Raw genomic sequence first — 22,701 nt, 5'->3', positions numbered from 1 at the left:
CCACTGAGTGTGTCCCAAACACGAACGAATAAACAAGGCCCTGAAAAGGGGATCACGTGATTATAATTTGCCTGGTTTGTTTTCTACCCATTTCCTCTTTTCTTACCATACTAATTTCCCTCCCCTTCTTTTCTGAATGGGAACATTTATTTTATTATTTTTTTTTTGTTCAAATTACTTTCCATATGGACTTTTGAAAGTCTGTTAAGTAATTTGGGGATTCGTAAATCATTGTAGACTGCCCAGAGGAAGGCCCCGAACTCTAAGGTACTCATTAAAGTAGAATAAAAAAGAATACCAAAGCAGTCTTAAATTCTTTGATCTTTAACTTTGAACAGAAAAAAACTTTCGATTTCTTCATTAATCACTTGGACAATATGTTTCAAGTCTGAACTGTTTCCTCAGGTTTTGCTGGAATTAATAACAAGCTTTCAAAATCATTATTTAGTAGTCAAGACTTTTTAGCCTACAAAATTCTTCTGAAGAACATAAATAACAAAAATAGACTTTAACATTGATGGCCATTCACTAAAAGCTAGACAACTAAAGTAAAAATTGGTTTTATGCAAGTCAAATATGTTAAATGTGATAACATATTAGAACCATAAATATTTGTATCTTTTAGTTTTCAAATCTAAGCCTGTCAAGTCTGAAGGGTTTTTTGGCTTTTTATTTTTTTTGGTGAAATGTTACTCATCCTGTTTGGTATTCATCTATTCCACTGGTATTCATTTGGAATGGTATTCATTTTTTTTTCATTTTTATAGCAAAAACACAAAGCTTCTAACATGTGAATTATAAAAAATTATTTATTATAACAAGACTTAGGTTACATTGGAAATTTTCAGCTGTATCTTCAAAATTGCTTAACAATATTTCTAATATGGGCTGGAGAGAGTACCAAGTTATGGTACTTGCTTTGCCTACAGCTTCCCAGAACCTCATATGGTCTCCTTGAGCACTGCCAGTAGTAAGCCCTGAGCATCACTGGGAATGGACCCCTGCCCTAACCCCCCAAAAAGTTTAATATGACCTTAAAATGTTAATAGTAAACTTGAAGTCCCTAACATTGATGAGACTCAAAATGTTTATTAATTTCTGAGGAGTTAAATTTATCACAAAAGCAACTTTGACATTTAAATGAAGACACAGTGAAAATATTGCTCCTCTGGCTCTAAACCTTGAAAATAAACTTAGGTGATACTGCTGATGGAATTATCACAATTAAAACAATTGTTTTATTCTTTGCAGCCAAAATTGCTCTTTATAAAAATTATAACAGCTAAGCAAACTTGAATAAATATTGATCTTTTTAATTGAAAAGTCTTTATTCAGAATACATATTTTTCACCTCTTAGTTTTTGTAACTCTAATGCTTTTAGTCTTAACCTCCCTTTTGGAAATAGTTTGTGGCAGTTTTCTTAAAATCATTATTTTAGAATTTATGGAGTAACATGGGGACGCATAAAACTGTGGATATATCTATGTATTTAAAAGAAAATATTTTTAGAAATTAGAGAATTAAGATTTAAAGCACCAATGACTTAAACAATAAATTACCAACTTAAAAAAAGGATATTATGGTAATTTTAGTGCAAATAGACAAATACTCTGCATCTGTGTGGGCTAGTGAATGGGAACTCACCAGGGGAAGAAGGGGAACACAAGCCACAAAGGGGACAAGAAGCTTTCAGCAGGGTCCTCAAGTCAATAAACATAAAAATAACAATTAAGGTACTGTGTGTCTTGGGAACCAGGCCCTATATTTTCCTTCTCCATTTCAAAGGGGGAAAGTGACACATTCAACCACCTGGGTTGAACAGTTTTGGGCAGGTTTTTGAAGTGTTGAATATAACTTGACAACATCTGTAGAGCATGTTTGCAAACATTTTGAAATATTTACGTGACACTCTATATAAAAATGAAACTGTGGACCTCTGGACAAGAACAGTGGTCAACTCGTCGAACTTTTTTCCAAGTTCCTTGACATCGAGGATTGCCAATAGCTTGCCAGTGGAGAGTTTGACTTCTGAAATGATATTTTGAAAATGTTAGCTACCATTGAAAGCAAAAACCAAAGAAAATTCTAATTTACAATAGTATCACTGAAGTTTAAAAAAATAGGTAATCACGCATGGATTTTGAAGTGCACTAAAAGCTTTGGTAAAAGAATCTGCCTCTCTTCTTGGGGTTCTATTAAAGCAAGGTGCCAGTGCATCCATTCTTGAGTATCTCCTCACATTGAAAGAGTAATTTGAGATTATATTTGTTTTCCTCTCGGTCTCAATATATGAATAGCTGTGTCAAGGAAAAGACTTACTTCATGTATATTTAAATTAAATAAGGGTCTTTATCAAATGATCTTTTGTAATCCTTTTCACTAGATTCCATAATGAAAAATGGGACTAGAAAGAACAGTCAGATCATTGAAATTATTCCTTTAAAAAGCAATAGTACGGCCGGTAGAGCATTTGTCTTGCATGCGGCCAACCTGAGTTCCATCCCCAGCATCCATATGGTCCCCCAAGCAGCACCGGAAATAATTCCTGAGTGCAGAGCCAGGAGTAAACATTGTAGGTCAGATAAGTGACCCCTAAGGCATCACTGGGTGTGACGCCCCCCATACTCACACACAAAAAGGCAATAAATAAATAAAAGCACTGGTACCTCATTCAAGGCTCAAGACAACTTACGGATACAACTTAAATTATAAATTCATTTAAACTCAAAATAGGGAAACTAGGGACATTGGTGGTGGGAAATGGACATTGGTAAAGGGATGGGTGTTGAAATATTGTATGACTGAAACCGAATCATGAACAACTTTGTGACTGTGTATCTCTGATTCAATTAAAAAAAAACACCTTAAAATACGAATAAGGCATTCAGAAAAAAAATATTAAGTAAATATTAAGTTTCTACTTGATATGAATTACCAACTCGGCTGTTCAAATTATGTACTCAACACCTAAGCACTATAGACTAATATAAATTTAGATCATTAAATATTAAAATATACCAGGGGGATAATGGTTGACAGGAAAGGTCCTTATTTTCTAACCTGAGCCTTTACCAATTTCATCTGACATACTTAAAACTATAATCTTGTATCTCACCATAAAACCATAAACTTTCTCACGGTGATTCAATTAAATTCTTTTTTAAAAAAGAAATAAACCATAATCCATGTGTGACTCCAAATGACCTTTGTCCAATAACTGCCCAGTATGAGATCTGCTACTTAGTTATGAAGTCTTACTGATTTAACTGAATAAATGAGTACAGGACTGGGACAGATTTCCATAATAAAATACGTTCAGGTTCAATTCCTTTGACAACTATAGATTTGTGACCCTTTGAAGAGTCACACAAGGCTCAGCGGACTCCCATCCTGGCCATTCTTTCCCAACTACCCCATTGGGCAGAGGCTCTGAAACTTTTGTGAGTATGAATCATCTGGGCAGGGTTCAGCAAAGTAGGACCCCCAGCTCAAATCCAGCCCACCTTATTTTTGTAACGCCCTGATTAAAAATAAAAATAGAAATTTTAAAATGTTTTTACTATATGCAGTCCTCTGCTCTAGAAGATTGTTAAAAATTTACCCTCAAAGATTCTGATTCTGGGGGCTGGAACAGTAGTACAGTGGGTAGGAAGTTTGCCTTGCACACGGCCAACCCTGGTTCGATTCCCAGCATCCTATGTGGTCCCCCAAGTACCACCAAGAGTAATTCCTGAGTGCAAAGCCAGGAGTAAGCCCTGTGCATCGCCAGGTGTGACCCCCCCAAAAAAAAATTCTGATTCTGTTAGTCTTAAGTGGGTCTCAGGAAATTTTAAATCATTGCTTCTAGGGTCAGGGCTCAGTGGTAAAGCTTAGGCCTTGCATGCACGAGACCTGGGTTTGATTCCTGGCACCACAGAACAAACAAAACCTAACACTGGTTTGGTACGATTAGGTGATCATTTGAGAGATGGGTCTGGATCCCAGTAACTAGCTTTACTCGCTAGTCTCTGGTAGAAAGTAGGAGTCCCACAGAGTGAACTGGACCTGTCCACTTGTCCGGACTCTACCATCTTACTCCCCAGATCCCTCCCACAGATCAGTGCACAGATCACTCTCCAGCACACAGAGAGGATGAGTCTAAAAGAACAACAAGAAGGCCACAGTGATAGCACAGTGGGTAGGGCACTTGCCTTGCACATGGATGACCTGGGTTCCATCCCCAGCATCCCATATGGTGGCCTGAGCACAGCCCAGGGTGGCCCAAAACATAATAACAAGAAAAGCTCTTCAGCCACGTTCTCCCTTACCCGTCGGAGTCCAGGCCGTCTCCAGAGCAACGGTGGCTCACAGCATTCATAGCAGGGCGTTGGCAGTCAACACAGACTGTGTACCCCTCCCGGATATACTGCATCCATCGAGTCAGGGGTCGGTTTTCCATACTGCAGTGAGATGTGTATGATTCTGTCCTGAACTCCATACAGTAGCTAAAGCAAACCAGAATGGAACAAATCACTGGCTGTGTTTAGACGATATTGCGGAGTCAGGATGACGACTCCCAAGCATGCCTGACTCCAGAGAAGGCAGCGCTGCTACAGTGAACCTCTCGGTCCCAGGCAGGCTGGGAAACTTGCAACTTTCTCAATCCCAACGGTGTCTCACTAATATTTGCAGGCAGCCTTGCAGCCTTTTTCTGTTTGTTTTTGTTTTTGTTTTTTCAGCTCCTGATTCATCTAGTCCATATGAATTTATAGAAATAGTCTGTCTAGTCTACCAAATTGCATGTAAAAGCACCTTTTGCAAGGGCAGACACCCCTGATAACTTTATTGCTATCTTAGAGATTGAACAAGTACTTGTTCAGGCCTGAGAGCATACAAGTCCCAGGAGAGGGTCTGTGACACCCCACACCAGCACCATGTTATTCTCCCCCGTAAATGTCCCCTACTCTCTCATCCAGCTCCCTGGCACGACCTGGTACAAGAAAACTCATGTGGACTTGAAGTCAAGCATCCAGGTTATGCTGGGCATCAGTGTTAAAAGGAAACAGGAAGCTGAGAGAAGTTTTTCTATGACAGCAGCTAGTTTTCCTCATACACATTGAGCTAAAGGAAGCTGAGCTCTGAACCATGGATTCTGAAGGTCCAGGGGCAGCATCCTGACATGGGCGAATTTTTTTATTACTTTTTTTTTTACAATTTTTATTGTAATTTAAGTGACATGGTCATAATAGTGTTAGTTTTTATGATTTTTTTTTTTTGCTTTTTGCATCACACCAGGTGACGCACAGGGCTTCTTTCTGGCTTTGCACTCAGGAATTACTCCTGGCAGTGCTTGGGGGACCATATGGGGTGCTGGGAATCAAACCTGGGTCCGCCGTGTGCAAGGCAAATGTCCTTTCCACTGTACTATCGCTCCAGCTCCAGTTTTTATGATCTTGATGAATGAAGTTATTTTACCACCACCACCACCAAAATGCCCAAGAACTTCCATCATTATCCCTTGTCCACCTCTTGCCTAACTGCTGTGGCAAGATTATTTAATGCTATGTTGAATAATAGTAGTAAGAATGGGCATTCGTATATGGGGCCTGATCTTAGAGGGCAAGTTTTCAGTTTTCCTGTTAAGGATAATGTTAGCTGTGAGTTTGTTGTACATAATCTGCACGATACTGAGAGAAGTTCATGTATAATGTGGAGGGTTTTCCACAGGAACGAATATCAAAAGCTTTCTCTGCATCTACAAAGCAGATCATGGTGTATTAAACTTTCTTTGGTCATGTAAAGACTTGTAAAGAAGAACATCCTTAGAATGGGTGATAATTATTTTTTTTACTTTGAATTAATTTCTTTTTATACTCTGTTTTTCTTATTGGAGAGCAGACCTCAGAGACAGAAAATTTTTTCTGTCCCTACCAGACAAGCAGGAGACTTTTCCAACTGTGTGTTGAAGAATCATGTTATAATCAAAGCAACCGAAGAAACCCTATCTATTGATTTGACCACATGCAAGAAGTAAATTAAACGAATGCAAGAAGTTAATTAAACAAAATAAAAGCAAGAAAAACATTAAATTACCCAGGAGCTTCTTGCTGTGAAGACCAGTTTGGAGATGGGATTTTTCTCATCCTCTCCTTGTTGAATGCAGAGGTAGTTATAAGGGCGGGGACTGGAAAATGGAGAACAGCATTGGAGATGCACATTCCTGGTTTCCATGGGATTTCACTCCCACTGAAGACCTCCTTCTAGGGCAGGCAGTGTTGCTCAGTGGTACAGCACTTGCCTTGCCTATATGAGCATCTAGGTTTGACCACTGGTGCCACAAAAAAAGTAAAAATAAACTTCATCTTTAAAACCAGAAGTCTGTGCTCACCATTGAGTGAAGTGAGGTCGGGTCACGTCCCCATAAGCAGTTCTGAATATCAGGGAGGACGCACAGACGCTTGGCAGCACGCTTGTGCATGGTAACACGTATCACTGGGTAAGAACACGAAGGACACCCAAGAGGAAATGATAAGAAGCTTTAGAAATAATGGGGAGGGAGGGAGGTGATAGAAACTATAAAGAGAGTTGGTTCATAAGAAAAAATAGGAAAGGAAAAGGAAAGGTAGGAAGAGTAAGGTAGCCAAAGGGGAAAAGGGAAAAAGGGAAGGCAAAAGAGAAAAGGAAATGGATATATATATATATATATATATTTCATTATACCACTGTATCACTGTCATCCCTTTGCTCATCGATTTACTTGAGTGGGCACCAGTAACACCTCATTGTGAGACTAGTTGTTACTGTTTTTGGCATATTGAATACGACATGGGTAGCTTGCCAGGCTCTGCTGTGTGGGCGGGATACTCTTGGTAGCTTGCCGGGCTCTCCAAAAAAGGGCAGAGGAATCAAACCCAGGTCAGCTGCATGCAAGGCAAACGCCCTACCCGTATGTATATATAAATATAACATTTATGTGTACATGTGTGTTTATATGTTTATGACATAACATTACACATAACATTTTATTATAATTTTATATGAGTGTATATATGGATGTGTGTATACATGTATGTATGTATATATGTATATATTTATATGTATATATATGTACGTACATATACTGAATAGGTAGGTCAATGAGCTATATGGATATATCCAGAAAGAGGAGATAAGGGAGGGGGAAAATGGACAAATCAAATCAAAGGAAGCCAGGAGGACTCCTCCCATGAAAAGCTGGTCTCCCAGAACGCTAGAAGTTTCCAGACCAATTTCATAGCCTAGATATAACCAGCCAGCACTTATTTCACCCCACGCCAGTCTTGGATGAAAATGCAAAGTGACCCATTCTTCATCCTCTCCTCCTCCCTCTCCAAACCCTGGTACTCAGGGTGGGAGGGCAGGAAAGGGGCCAGAACTCCAGTGGGGGGTGAGGTGCCCGGGGTCTTCTTTAAGGACATGAATTGCCTTGACTTCAGCCTTTCATCTTTTCCTCTGATGTAGAATTTCACATTCTCCTTAGAAAAAAAATTCTCCCTCAATAAAATGAAGAGGGGGGGAGGGAGGAAGACAAAGAAAAAAGGAAGGAGAGAAGAAAGGAGAAAGGGAAGAAGAAAAGAAGAACAAGTCTTACACCTGTCATCCCTGTGTGGTTGTGGTTCATTTCCGTGACTCCTTTCATCTCTACGGCTTGAGAGGCAGCCGTCACTGTATGGAGCTAGGAGAAGGCTCAGGGATCCTGGCCCTTTCATCGTTGCCATCCTCACACATTTATGCACTCAGCTATGAATGCAATGAATGCATCTATGAATGAATGAATGACACTCAAGCTCAATTTCCCCGCTGTCTCCTGTTCCTATACTGAGTACTTCAGTTGAGATGGTCCAGGTTCCTAATCTTTCCTCTCAGAAACTGGAGTGTTGGAAACCAGCTTATGTTGGTGTATGGGAATCCAAGGTCAGCAACACAACAAAATGGTTTGAGGGTGCTGGTAGCAGGCTTCAAAGGTGTGGAGTTGGAGCAAAGGTACGGCATGTAAATGTAAATCACTGCCCACTTACTGCCACTAGGTGGCAGCCCTGGTTCTCGTGTAACGTTTCTTAACGAGTCATTACCAGAGGCTTGGAGCTGCCCCGCAGCTGGTAGCCACTTGTTCCCAAGAGTTAGCGGTACCGTGCTTATTTATCTCAACTGCTTGGGCTCCTAATCTCTCCAGCATGAGCGTTATCCCCATCTAGAGCCAGCCTTGGACCCAGCTGTGTGGCGCGGTTTGGTTGCACTAATATGTTTGTTTCCAAAGAAAACATGTCAGGCTTTCTAAATGGGACTGTAGCTTTTGAACTTCCCAAATCCACTGACAGAATAAAAATGAACCAGTGAGTGCATTTGTGTTCAGATCTTTTTCTCTGTCTTTGAGCCCTAATTATCAGAAACACAAATGGCTTAAAGATTTTTATTTTCTCACATATTGTTTCCATTTCTGCTGCTTTGATGCATTTATGTGCCTAAGTCACACTGTGAAAAAAGTATATCTACTGCTAAGTCCGCGTCACATTTAAAAATTTTAAACTTTATAATTATATACATTTATAAACTTTAAAATTGTTGAAAAGTGTTTATGTAGCCCAAACATTTTTGATCCCTAATTTGTTTTTGTTTTACATATGTTATTATAAAAGTTCAAAGGAGTTGTCAGATAGGTCAGGGGAAAATTTTTAGTTAAGAAATACAGAACAGCAGGGCTGGAGCGATAGCACAACAGGTAGGGCATTTGCCTTGCACATGGCCGACCTGGGTTCAATTCCCAGCATCCCATATGGTCCCCTGAGCACTGCCAGAGTAATTCCTGAGTGCAAAGCCGGGAGTAACCCCTGTGCATCGCCAGGTGTGACCCAAAAAGCAAGTCACTGTCACTGTCATCCCGTTGCTCATCGATTTGTTTGAGGCACCAGTAACGTCTCTCATTGAGAGACTTATTGTTACTGGTTTTGGCATATCCAATACGCACGGGTAGCTTGCCAGGCTCTGCCGAGCGGGCTCGATACTCTCCGTAGCTTGCCGGGCTCTCCGAGAGGGGGGGAGGAATCAAACTCGGGTCGGCCGCGTGAAAGGCGAAAGCCCAACCGCTGTGCTATCGCTCCAGCCCCAAAAAAGCAAAAAAAGAAAAAATGAAAGAAGTACAAAACAGGGCCAGAGAGATACTGAAGGGGAGAAGACACTTGGTTTGCTGAGCCAGAGTGACAGTATAGCAGGTAGGGTGCTTGCCTTGCATGCAGTTCACACAAGTGCGATTCCCAGCACCCCATTTGGTCCCGATTACCCCCAGGAGTGATTACGGAACTCAGAACAAGAAATAAGTCCTGAGCATAGTCAGATGTGACCAAAATTAAACTTTTCACACACACACTCACACACACAAAAAAAAAGTGTTCAGATATAAAGAAATGATAAGAAACTTCAATAAGAAACATTTTTTAAAATAGAAAAAAAATCTCATGAAGAGCCCCAGCCTGAGGTGATGGGGACGTGTGGTGGCCAGTCCTGTCAGACAGGCCTGAGAGGTTGGTGATGCAGAGACATGAGGTGCTGGGGCTGGGGCACGTGGCGCGGGTGAGGGTGAGGGACACTCCTGGGGAGCAGGACAGGGCAGCTTGCATGCCGGCAGCCTTGCTTACCTCACGTCACAGTGCTTCACCTTCACCCCGCCCCCCAAACTTTATACAGATACTTGGCCAAAGGCCAGAGAGGCAGTGCTGCAGCTAAGTTGGTTGCCTTGCACACGGCCAACCCGGGTTTAGTATCTCACCACACATCAGGAGAGATCACTGAGAACAGACTCAGGAGTAAGCCCCAAGCACGACTGGGTGTGGCCCCAAACCAAACAAGAACAACCCAAGCACTTCAGGATGTGGCCCCCACAATGAAAACTAGGGCAGAGTTTTGGAAAGCTACTGGGACAGTTTTGCTCATCAGAAAACATTAGGCTCTACGAGGTAAGATGAAGGCGAAAGGGTCCACAGCGAAGCAAGAATCAACGAAGAAGAAAGCTTCTGTTTCAGACCAACTGACTCTCCATGTTCGGGGCCAAGCCCGGCTAGGACCTGTCATAAAAGCAAGGCTGTCTCCCACCCAAGGGAGTGGGGTGGCGGGAGGGATACTGAGGACATTGGCGGTGGGGAATGGACACTCGTGGAGGCATGGGTACTTCAACATTATATGACTGAAATGTGATCATGAAAGTTTGTAAGTCTGCAACTGTATCTCATGATGATTCATTAAAATAAATTTTAAATGATTAATTAAATGTACATATAGAAAAAAAGCAAGGGTGTGTTCTTGGAAGCTGTCTCCCCTACATTCTGGCTGGCCCAACCCCAGGCTGGCCTGCTTCCGCAGCAGGTTCTTTTGAAGTGCTCTCTCTCTCTCTCTCTCTCTCTCTCTCTCTCTCTCTCTCTCTCTCTCTCTCTCTCCTCTCTCTCTTTCTCTTCTCTCTCTTTCTCTCTCTCCTTTCTTTCTCTCTTCTCTTTCCCTTTCACTCTCCCTCTCTCTCTTCCTCTCCCTCTCCCTCCCTCTCTCCTTTCTCTGCCCTCTCATTTTCAGAAATGAGACCAGAAGCCAGATTGCCTGTGGCTCTCTGAACCAGCACCTCTTTTTAATATTCCCCATAATTTCAAATTTTCATTACTGAAGAGTCATAATTTGTTTCTTTTTTATGAAGAGTCATAATTTGGAAATGATTTTTGCCTACAGGTTCACTTCTGCATATGTGTGAAAGCATGGAGCCAGCGCCCCGGGACACGGGCTCACCATAAAAGCTTGATTCTCTTCCTGGCAACAATATTCAAATGAAATAGACTCTTTGTTGGCAGGCTGCTTGCCAGCTCTCCTGGCATCCTATTCGCCACCACCCATTGTTTCACTTTACAAAAGTTCCACTTCAAACGGTGTGGCACCACACACAATTTCTTTGAACATGAAAGTAAATTAATTTCATAAATTCTGTGACACAATGGGGTGTCACAAACACAGGCTTAAAATCACGGGCCTGGGCCCCGAGTGATAGCACAGTACTTGCCTTTCATGTGACCAACCAGGGTTCAATCCCCAGCACCCCTTTGGTCCCCTGAGCCCCTCCAGGAGTGATCCCTGAGTGCAGAGCCAAGAGTAAATCCTGCGAGTCACCGGGTGTGACCCCAAAACAGAACAACAACAAGATCACAGGCCAGTAGAGATAGCAGAGGGGAGGAGAGAATGCACATTTGATCACTCATGCCAGCTTGGAAGCATTTATTTGGTTTATAAAACAGGTTGAAGTCCTTTCAGAAGGAATAGGCATGGAGATCATCAAATGTGTGACAAAACCTAACAATGTGACTTTCTAGACCTGTTTTGACAATAAAAATACAGTCATGCTTGCTGTGCTTGAAACGCAACAGAGAAATGCCACTCACGAGAGCACTTCAGGAGTGTGGCCTCATGAGCTCTCGTACCACTTAGTTTTTAGGATCTATAATAGCAATTTTTGCCTTTTGACAGCAGCATAACACTGATGGGTTGTGGTTGGGGGTTGAGGGATTGGGGACCGTAGCTGCAGCCACAAGATCCAGGTTGAAGTGCCAGGAACCTTCACAGACGCCATCACCCCCTGACACCTCTAATGCCCTCGCGTCACTCAGGGACAGCCGTGTTGCCTCCCACCCGGGCTGTGGAGAATAACGGTCCATGTCCCCCATGCCAGAACCTGTGACTGCAGTGGGGAATGCGGCAAAGGGAGATAAGGTTGCAAATGGCATCCAAGGTAGCTCTGTAGCTGACTGCGGCAGGGGCAGGTGATGAGATAATTCTGGATTATCCGGGTGGGCTGAGCGTGGCTGCAGAGGAGGATCAGAAGAAGGGGTGTGGAGGGAAGGAAGGAGCAGAGAAAAGCAACGCTGCTGACTGTGGGCACGGAGCAAAAAGGCAGGGACAGTCACGGGACAGTGACAACTGCCCAGAAGCATGTTCTCCCCCAGAGCCTCCAGGAAGGAATGCAGCCCCGCCCTCCCCTGAGTCCATCCCTCTGAGGTCCATTTCTCACTCTAGGTGTGGAGCTAAGACAACGCGTTGGGTTAAGAAGTTTGAGTTCATCTATTAACTCTAACCTCAGGAGTTACTGACAAAAGATCCTGCAGCCATAGTGTGGATGGGGTTTAGGGTTCCCCCATGCCCCACCCACCTTCCAGAACATGCTTTCTGGAGAGTGACTGCCTTAATTTTAGCAACCTTTGGCACTTTAACAGAACTCATCAGATCTGTTTGGATTAACTGTTCTTCCCTCCATCTAATTCTTTACACTCTCATTTTACTATAAGCAGCAGCGAGAAGCCAGACCAGCCTTCAACACTTAACTTGGAAATATCCGCTAAATATGTGTGCTCATTCATTCTTTATAAGGTTTACTTTCCCCATGTAAAGTTTCCACTCTTAGACAGCCAAGATCCATTTTCTCCCACGAAAAGTCAAGGACAGAGATTCTGCCCCTGCTACCCCCAGCACACAATAAAAGAGCCTGGTAACCCCTTGATTTTTGCACAGATTGAAACTGCAACCTCCCCTAATGCCCCAAGTACAGAGCTGAAATCAAAATGAAGAAACTAACAAGCTCTTCTGGGCAGGAACGATTTTCCTTGCCTTATCCTTCCCCCAAAAGCCCTAGATAAGGGCAGGTTGATGCCTTACTCAAAAACGTTGGCTTAGGTTTACAGATCCGATGAAATATGCTTCAAGAGAGTTCGAGGGAATTTATTCATTACTGTGGCATCCACCAGCCTGAAGCCCGCCCTTGATAAAAATGTGCATCCCAGATCTTTCTCTATAAGAACTGCTTATTTTTAAAATTTTTGCTTTATTTTAGGGTCACCCCCATCAGTGTGCAGGATTACTCCTGGCTCCACACACAAGGATCACTGCTGGAAAGGCTCAGGGTACTGAAAATTAAACCGGGGTTGGCCACGTGCAAGGCAAATGCCCTACCTATTGCTCTGGCCCTAAAAGCTGCTTCTTCTGTCTGTGCAGATGAGGTATCTTTTGGGGACAAGTCTGCTACCTTCTTAGGCTGCTAGCACTACAAGAAACCTGGATTGCTCACATCAATTCTAAACTTACAAGACTGTGTTGAAAGTCTTACAGGGACAGAAAGATAAGACATTTGTGCTGCCTTTTATTTATTTTTTTATTTTGCCAGACCCAGTGGTACTGGGGAACCATATGGTACCAGGGACTACACCCAGGCCTCCCGCAAGGAAGCAGACACCGAGCCAGTCCAGCGAGCTCTCTGTCCCCATACATCTGGACTCTTTCAAACCACGAAGTCTGTGGTGAGTTGTTAAGCAGCCACAGAAAAGAGAGTTGCTAGGGCTGGAGCAATAGCACAGCGGGTAGGACGTTTGCCTTGCACGTGGACGACCCAGGTTCCATTCTTCCGTCCCTCTCCGAGAGCCCGGCAAGCTACCAAGAGTATCTTGCCCACAAGGCAGAGCCTGGCAAGGTACCCGTGGCATATTTGATATACCAAAAACAGTAACAACGAGTCTCACAATGGAGACGTTATTGGTGCCCGCTCAAGCAAATCGATGAGCAATGGGATGACAAGTGACAAGTGACAAGAGAGCTGCTAACAAGACTAGAATCAATAACTCATCAGAAGCTCTGCCATGCAAATGTTAAGGATTCATATTGAGACACAGTGAGGACTGGATTTGACCCTGCAAAATGTGGCTCAGACTGCAAATTCTTCCGGGCAAGCTGATCTTTTTTTTTTAATTAATCGATAAAGCAGGGAGGCTTTCCATCGCAGGCTCTTTCGCAATCTGCCAGCTGTAAGGCCTTGACAGAAGGCGGTAGAGAGCAAATCTCAGTCCATGTGCCCCTGATCTCCACTGAGCATGCGCCACCTGCAGGGCTGCTGCGGACCCCCGCGCAGGCATGCGCAGATCAGCTGGCCAGTGGCAGCTCTGGGGCATCTCCTGGCAATGGAGCAGAGCTGCCTGATTGGACAGCTGTTTCCCAGTCACTTCCTAGAGAGCTTCAAACCTTTAATCAGGTTTGCTGGGGGAGTCAACCCACCTTCCCGGGTAGCATGTCCTGTGCTGCAGACACAACCCCGCCCACGCCCCCACCTCCTTCTTTTTTAATTTTTCTTGGGCCACATCCAGCAGTGCTCAGGGCTTACTTTTGGCTGTGTGCTCAGGGGTCACCCCTGGCAGTGCTCAGGGGATGGAAGTGAATCTTTGGCAGTGTGCAAGAGGAACACCTTAACTCTTGTTCAATCTCTCCAGCTCACGAGTCCCCTTGTTCAGCCTTCCATAAGGTTCTATTGTCCTTTATAAGTCCCCTCCCCTGGCCTCTTGGAAATGTCTATTTCCTTTCCACCCCAGCCAGCAGAGAGCGCTAACGCAGCTCCCCACTTCCACAGACAACTCTGTGGCGTTTCCCACATTTGGGGAAGTGGCAGGGCCAGCCCATCGGGGCGCAGAGGCTCAGCCTCACCGTGGGGAAAGCAGCTGGTCCACTGATCTTAATAGCTCCCTTGACGTGTGACTGGGAAAGTTTCTTTTTTGAGAGCCCAGCGCTTGTAGGTGTTTGGCACAGGAGTGCAACAAAGGCCCTCCTCTGTGCAGTGGGAGAGACAGTGGGCACACCAAGTGGCAGGACTGAGAGATTCTAGGTGGGTGCCCCTCATCTATGCTCCGCCAACTTACACACTGCACGAGGCTCTGCCATCATCAAGACTTACAGCTTGCTATGTGTGTTGCTTAAGTTTGCAATTCCCAAACGTGCATCGTGCTGGCGTGCAGTGGCTGCTCAGTCTTTTTTTTTCTTTATGGGTCACACCTGGCAATGCAGAGGAGTTATTCCTGGCTCTGCACTCAAGAATCACCCCTGGCGGTGCTCAGAGGACCATATGGGATGCTGGGAATCGAACCCGGGTCAGCCGCGTGCAAGGCAAACGCCCTACCCACTGTACTATTGCTCCAGCCCCTCATTGTGTCTTTAATAAATCACTGAAGGCACAGGATCGCTGGTAAAACGGGATGGAGGGCGGAGGCATGGAGAATCCATTAGTTTGGATTTTCATATCATTCTTGCTCATTTCTTCTTGTTTCCCCCTCGTTTCCTATCACTTCACAGAGCAATTTGGCAAAGAAGCCCTGGGGAGAAAAGGGCCAGGTAGTCTAATAAAGCGGGAAAACACTCCAACACTCCATTTCCTACCTGCCCCCTTATAGAATGGGAATACTCATGAACAGGGAGCTTCCGAAAAAAAAGTGTTTGGTAAAGAAAAGAAACTAAGCTGAATTATTCCACATTTTCCTGAGTAACCCTCCCCCAGTCTTTTTTTGGTGGGTGGGGGGAAGGGGTGTTGAACATTCTGGAAAATGCCGCTTGAACCAGCAAATGATGATGCAGGGAGCTGAGAGGTACCCAGGCTCGGACCACAGTGGGGACCTGGGACGCTGTGGGGCTGATTTGATGGGGTGCAAGTGGGGGCAAAGGAACTTACATTGCTAATAAGTTCCCAGGGGAGCCGGAGGCTGCTGTCGAATTCTGAGGACTCAGTTTAAGGACCACAAGACTGGGGTATTCAAGGAGTCCTGTCCTTCCTTACAAACTTGGGACAGGGGTCATCATTCCTTTACCTACAAAAAGGTCAAGCTTGGGATGCAAATGAGAGCTGTAAATGCCACGTGGAGCTGTGGCCTTTCAGATGAGGAGATTCTGTCTGTCATCAGAGAAGGAGGCCCTCAGCACAGGTGGGATGACCCCGCCCCCCGTTAGATTCCTGGCACTACAGATGGCCCCCTGCACACCACCTAGAGTAACTCCTGAGCACAATCTCTCCTGTTGGTGTTGAGTCACGGTCGCTAATACCTCTTGAGAAATCAATCAGATAAAATTCTCTTCTGCAGCTTAGGAGGAGGCGTAGGTGAGGGGTAGCTGTGAATGTCAGGATATGTGGCAGCGTGTAGCTTGGAGACTTGGCCCAGTCAGAGGATTAGGGAATGGCCTCGTCAAATGGAGATGAGGCCCTTGGGGCCCTGGTGGTTTCAATGCCCCCTGCTTGCTCTTGACCCCACCCTGTAGTATCTACATTGATTTTCTTGCCCTCCCCCCTCCTTTCCGGCAAACTGCCTTGTACTGTTTTAAAGAGTGGTAAGGGAAGGTTGGTAGAAGGATGTGCCGTTGCCTAAGAAGGATGAGGCTCTGAAGGCTGATGTTCCAGAGCTGAATCTCTTGTCACTAAGGGCAACATCCCTTTTCTGGAAGATCAAGAGTAGGTTTTAAGCATTGTAGCACTATTGTCCCGTTGTTCAGAGATGTGCTCGAGTGGGCACCAGTAACAACTCCATTGTGAGACTTGTTTGTTACTGTTTTTGGCATATCGAATATGCCACGGGGAGCTTGCCAGGCTCTGCCGTGCGGGCAGGATATGCTTGGTAGCTTGCTGGGCTCTCCGAGAGGGATGGAGGAGTCAAACCCAGGTCAGCTGCCTGCAAGGCAAACGCCCTACCTACTGTGCTATCACTAAAATCAAAACTGGAGAAAAAGTACAGGAGCTGAGGCATTTGCTTTGCATGAGGCAACTTCATTCAATCCTCGGCACCACATGTGGTCCCCCAAGCCCTGCCAGGAGTAAGCCCTGAGCACTGCCACATGCGGCCCTTAAGCAAAACCAAAACTAACAAAAATGTCAGTCCCATCTTTAGCTACTTCTTCCTTGTCTTCTGTAAGCGCCTTGGCCTCGCCCTCGTCTTCCCGGGGTTTTCCTTGCACAGCCTAAGCCTCTGGGCCAGCCCCTGCTTGCCGTTCAGGTAATGCCATTTAATAAAGCTAACGTGCTCCCTGAACTTATGCTTGTTCCAGGTCAGCCCCCAGACCTCTTAGCTTCCCCTCCCAGTGTCTCTGCTGGTTTCTGCCTGCGAGTGTGACATTTCTCAGCCCACCCCTGCCTCCCTGTATCCTTGAGATCCTTGGCTCCCTCTTCCCAATCCAGCTCTTCCCCTGCCTCCAAATTAGGGGAAATCTGCTAATTCTACACACCCCAAATTCCACAGACCTCCCATTATTTGCTACCAGCTATGTCAAATGGCAACTGGATTTTTTTGTGATTTATGTGATAGCAGGTCTTTGTGACCCTATAGTGCCTGGCATCAAGTTGATTTTAAGGAAATGTGTATATGTGGAATTTCTTAAAGGAGCAAGGACAAAATGGTATGTCATGCTGGTGTGAATTTCCATGTTCTTATGAAGAGCACAGGACTTTGTGATCTTGAGAAGTCAGAATGTCTTCCTATCAAGTTCCATCTTTATCAACATGGGGCATTGGCCTTCTGCTCATTCGTATGGCTCTCGGCTCACTCAGGAGCCTGGCTCTTCACTGGCCACCCCATATCCAAAATGATTTTCTCAAATTATGTATCTTTTCTATTGTGGTGGTGGTGGTGGTTTGGCCGCATCCAGTGATACTTCCGGCGGTGCTTAGGGAACCGTAGGGGGTGCTGGGATTGAACCCAGGTTCGCTGCATGCAAGGCAAGTACTCTACCCACTGTGCTATCTCTCTGGCCCGTTTTTTTTTTTTCAAATTATAAATCTGATCACACCTGCTCCAATCCAGTTGAGTTGAAAATAGGGGCAGTCAGGCTGTTTTGTTGGGGCGCCACAGAGGCAAGGGTGGTGGTGAGAGCCGTCCTTGCCCCAAGGGACCCAGCCCTAGCAGGCAAAAACCTCTAGAACCCAACCACCGCCAGCATCCAGCCTATTCCCCACACACTCGGCCTGAGCCTCACATCCACATGAACTACTCCTGGACCAAGACGGCTGTGTGCCACATCATAAGATGGTCTTCCATAACGGATAATACAAAATATACTGTTTCAGTTGTGCTTTGAGACAGGGATTGGGGCTTGGAATAGAAACATCTCAAATTGGGTGGTGGGAAGATGTAATGGTGATGTGATTGGTGTTTGGATATTAATTGTAATCAAATATTGTGAACCACCTCATAAAATAAAAGAAAACGTTTTAAATGGAAAAGAAAAGAAAATAGGAGCAGTGGGGAGTGGGGACATAGCTCAGTGGCTCAGTTGGGTCCCAGGCACTGCACAGAAGCACTGCAAGGAGACAGAGAGACAGAGACTAAGGAAGGAGAGGAAAGAAGGAGAAAGGGAAAGAAAGAAGGAGAAGGAAAAAAGAAAAAAGGGGGGAAAGGAAAAAGAAAGAAGGAAGAGGCAGAAAAGGAGAAAGAGGAGGCAGGTGTTTTCAGTCTGACATTCCAAGATGCAGGAGCCTCTCCACGCCGTAGCGACGAGCGGCAGTGGCACAGAGCCCAGCTTACAGGGCACTCTGCATCCGTGTGGAATACTGTCGCCTTACCCCAAGTCCTCGGGGGCCGCCGCAGGGGCGAGCAGCCGCTGCAGGAGCCCTCCGGAGCCAGCAGGGCGCAGTGAGCAGGGGCCTCGGTTACGAAACACCCGGGAGAGGGTGGGGCGGGGGACATTTGTACAGCTGGGCGCCGCTGATTCCTTTACCAAGCATTTCCCGAGCTCCCTATCTGCACGGGGCAGCCCGGCCCACCCCACTCCCTGCAGCGCCAGGAACTTTCCCTCCCCGCCCCCGCAACCACCCTCCCCACCCCGAGCCCGCCCCTTCTGGGACCAAGGGGTGGAAAGTCATCCCCCAAGGCAGCCGTCCCCGAAACCTCAGTACCAAAGACGGTCCCGCACTCCTGGCCCTGGGGCGACGTGTACTCCAGGCAGCTGGCTCTCTCCTCCAGGGCCGGGCAGGGCTCGCCGCCGTTCTGGGGCTCCTGCCGCACCTCGCGCCTGCGGACGCGGGTCGACGGCTTGCACCGGTCCGCGCAGCCGCTCCAGGGGCTCCACTCTCCCACGACGCACGGGCGAGCTGCAAAACAGCACCCAGGGCGCGCAGCCTGAGTCAGGCGGCCGGGGGCCACTCGCCTCCCCCGCCCTGATGGGCAACTGATAACCCGTGGCAAGGGGTGGAAGGGAGGATTTTCCAGGATCCTGGGCTTAGTTTAGTTTGAGCCAGAAACGGGCGTTAGTCAGAGACCGTGCCTGCAGGGAACTTCCTCATACTCGCGGGCTGAGATCAGGTCTTTTGCTTCCTTGATGTTAACTTGATCCTCCCCAGCCTAGCCCAGGTACTCGGGTCGCAGTCGTCCATCCTGCACTGCAGACTTTGGGAAGGGGGGGGAAGGATACTGGAGAGGAAATCGCCCCCACCTCAAATCCTATCACCTACCTGGATCACCACATCCCAGCAAATGGGAATCTAGGAGGGCACGGGAAGGACCTGCTAGTTTAGGCTTCTCTAGAATATTCTCTTCTTCTCTACCGTGTCCACAATCATGAACTATTGGAACTGGAGCTAGAGGTGGGCCAGCCCGAGCCAGCAGCGGTAGGGACTGCACCTAGGTACCAGAGTCAGGCCAAGGTCAGGCCAATGGCTCGAGCCCATTTCCTGGCCATCACTGTAAAAGTGGTGAAGTTAATGGGTTTCACTTCCCCATTAAAGACCCAAAGAGGACACAGAGATAGCTCAAAGAACTGAATGCGGGCTTTGCATGCGGGCAACCTGGTTGTGATCCCTGGCACTGCACATCCCACCCCAGGAGTGACTTCTCCCCCACCAAGTGCACCATTTGGAGGTGTCCCCCCTCCACAATTGTGGGGAAGTAGGGGGAGAATAGACATAAGAAGTCTTTTAGGACTCTAATAGGGTCAGAGAGGTAGTCCAAGTGGTAAGGCATTTTTCTTGCATGAAGCATGAAGTTCACTTCCTGACACCACCTATAATAAATTCTAAAATCAAATTATCTCAAGGTGAGACATTGAATATGAGGAAAGAATATAACAGGAGATGGACCTTGAAAGGAGACACTAAGCCTTTCCCACAATGTGAAAACCCTGTCCAGGTGAAAAACAAGATGGGGGAAAGCTCGAATGTCTCTTTCCTATCATTCACATGCTTTGTTTTCCACGGTCTTCACCAAGAGCGCAGTTTAACTTCTCCTGACCTGTCTGCCTTCTCTCTGTGCTTGAAAGCTCCCAGTTTCCAGAGCTTACTAGTTTAGGGTTCATGCTTTGGGAAAACATCTTAGCAGCACAAGGCTACTCCTGCCGTGGAAAGGGTCACATGCAACATGAACATCTGTCCGTGGTGCAAAAATTGCCAACTGTGTTAAAGCATCCTTTTATCAATCATCTACAAACTCCATTATTAAGTCTGGAGTTAAAGCCTAAGAAGCAAGAATGAACCACATTTGCATTTGCTCCCGGTATCTGTCACGCACACGTCTTTTGGAAACCCATCACGGGTCATTTCCGGCTGCACATGCTGACTCCTTCTTTTTGGTTTTCGTGATCCCAGGATTTAATTGGCCCACAGATCCAAAAGCATTTAAAGAGAAGGGCAGGCTGGGAGCTGATTGAGAAAGACTCCTTCTGTCTTTAATGCTTCCCCAATATCTCTTTGTCCTTGAGTATAACTAGCCTTGTCCTGATGAGTTGCACTAGAATAACACTTTAGTATTACACTTGGGGCCTGGAAAGATAGTGCAGTGGGTAAGGTGTAGTCTTGCATGCAGCTGACCGAGGTTCAACCCTTTGGTATCACACACCTGAGCTGGAGTAATCTCTGAGCACATAGCCAGGACAAAGCTCTGAGTGCTACCAACATCAAAGGTTAATGTTATATGAAATGAAATTTGGCCTGAACTTTGGATTGGTAAAAGTTAACATGAGGGAAAGACAGAACCCAAATATATACCATACAGGATGCCGGGAACCAAATATAAGCCGGCCACAAACAAGGCAACTGCTGTACTATCAGTCTGGTCCCAAATTTCACACATTTTTGGAGCTGGAGCAATATCACAGCGGGTAGGGTGTTTGCCTTGCACGAGGCCGACCAGAGTTTGATTCCCAGCATCCCATATGGTCCCCTGAGCACCACCAGGGGTGATTCCTGAGTGCAGAGCCAGGAGTAACCCCTGTGCACTGCCAGGTGTGACCCAAAAAGATAAAAAAAACAAATTTCACACATTTTTATAACTCAATTTTAATTTTATAGTTCTATGACTATATTTTTTCTCTTAGTTTTTTCCTTAGCATGTATCACTTATGTCCAAGCTTTAATTCTTTTAATTGGTTTGATCTATAAAGTCCTTAAATTACAGACTCAATTAATCAGTTGTGATTCCTATTGGTCAAGATTTGACCTTGGGGGCTGGAGCGATAGCACAGCGGGTAGGGCGTTTGCCTTGCACGCGGCCGACCCGGGTTCGAATCCCAGCATCCCATATGGTCCCCTGAGCACCGCCAGGGGTAATTCCTGAGTGAAGAGCCAGGAGTAACCCCTGTGCATTGCCGGGTGTGACCCAAAAACAAAAACAAAAAAAAAAGATTTGACCTTGGTAAAATCCTATATTCTGTTTTTCCAAGTTATGATTTTTAACACCCCATAAGGACAAGCAAAATGTTCTGAACAATGTCATCTTATTGTCTTATTTGAAGACAAAAATAAATAGTTCACTAGAATTTTACATGTAAAAAGACACTGCACAAAATATTCTGAGTTAGTTATTCTATGCTATATGAATGATTCTATTCTTGATTAACTATGAACTTCTGATTATATTTGAATTATAATTTCTTGTAGATTCACAAGAGATTTTTGGATATGGAGGCTAGGGAAAGTACAGGAACTTCTGGCAGATTTATTACCACAAGTCATATATTCACCGCTTGACACACATTTCCTTTGAACTATTCCATTAATATTCTACTGTCTTCCTTCTAGAGTTCACCTTTGCGTCTGTATACAGCATATCAAACTATTCTTTCTTGGGGTGAGAGAGATGGCTCAGAGGGAAGAGCATGCAGGGGATCTAAGTTTGATATCCAGCACCACATGATCCCCTGATCACCCCAGGGGGTGATTCCTGAGCACAGAGCCAGGAGTAGCCACTGAACAGTACTCTGTGTGGCCTCCAAGTCAAACAACAAAAAACCTAAACCTCATGACCCTATAAAAACTCTTTTAGGGAAGAGAGATCTAGATTTAAAGAGCACCAAGAAGCTAAACAAGCTTTTTCTTTAGCCTTATTCTTTGTTTAAATTCAAAATGATATTCAAGTTGTTTCCACAGCAGTTGAATCCTGAAAAAATGGGTTTGAATGCTAGCAAGTCTTTTGGAAGTTGGTACCAAGAGCCAAGTAAAGGATTGGAGGAGAGGGTCAGGAGAAGACATAGAGGAGAGATAAATTAGACCCCTAAGTTTGACCTTCTGGCTCTCAGCTCACTGAGGAGTGAGTGAGCTCATGGATGGTGCCAGTGTGATGGGAACGATCAGATCACTGATGTGCCAGCCACTCTCCCCTTCCTCAGATGTTCCCACCATGATCACAAGACAAATGGGACAGAACAGGAAGGTACATTCGGTGCTGCAATTATAAAACTAGGCAAAGGGTAGGGCACATTTTCACACGCCCTAACAGGCAGAACTTACTGCAATTACCTTTAAAAATGTACCACTGATTTAAAAAAAGGGGTGGTTATTTTCCTTAAATCTTTTATTTTTGTTTTTGGGATCACTCCTGGCAAGGCTCAGGGCTTACTTCTGGCTCTGTACTCAAGGGTTACTTCTGTGCTCAGTTCTGAACCAG

General features: G+C 45.4%; 1 protein-coding gene across 1 annotated transcript in view; it reads right to left on the bottom strand.

The window, feature by feature from the left end:
• Positions 1-555: 555 nt before the first annotated feature.
• Positions 556-22,701, bottom strand: part of SBSPON (somatomedin B and thrombospondin type 1 domain containing) — a 29,797-nt gene continuing 7,651 nt past the window's right edge. The window contains exons 2-5 of the mRNA XM_012936086.2: positions 18,723-18,917; positions 6,074-6,164; positions 4,309-4,485; positions 556-2,029 (exon numbers count right to left, since the gene is read on the bottom strand). Coding sequence (XP_012791540.2) covers positions 1,912-2,029; positions 4,309-4,485; positions 6,074-6,164; positions 18,723-18,917 — 581 coding nt within the window. The 3' untranslated portion in view covers positions 556-1,911. The remainder of the gene's footprint in view (positions 2,030-4,308; positions 4,486-6,073; positions 6,165-18,722; positions 18,918-22,701) is intronic.

The sequence above is a fragment of the Sorex araneus genome, chromosome 2 (assembly GCF_027595985.1).
Source record: "Sorex araneus isolate mSorAra2 chromosome 2, mSorAra2.pri, whole genome shotgun sequence".
Lineage (NCBI taxonomy): Eukaryota > Metazoa > Chordata > Mammalia > Eulipotyphla > Soricidae > Sorex > Sorex araneus.
The sequence above is the reverse complement of the archived record's forward strand: the minus strand, read 5'-3'. Positions and strand labels throughout refer to the sequence as shown.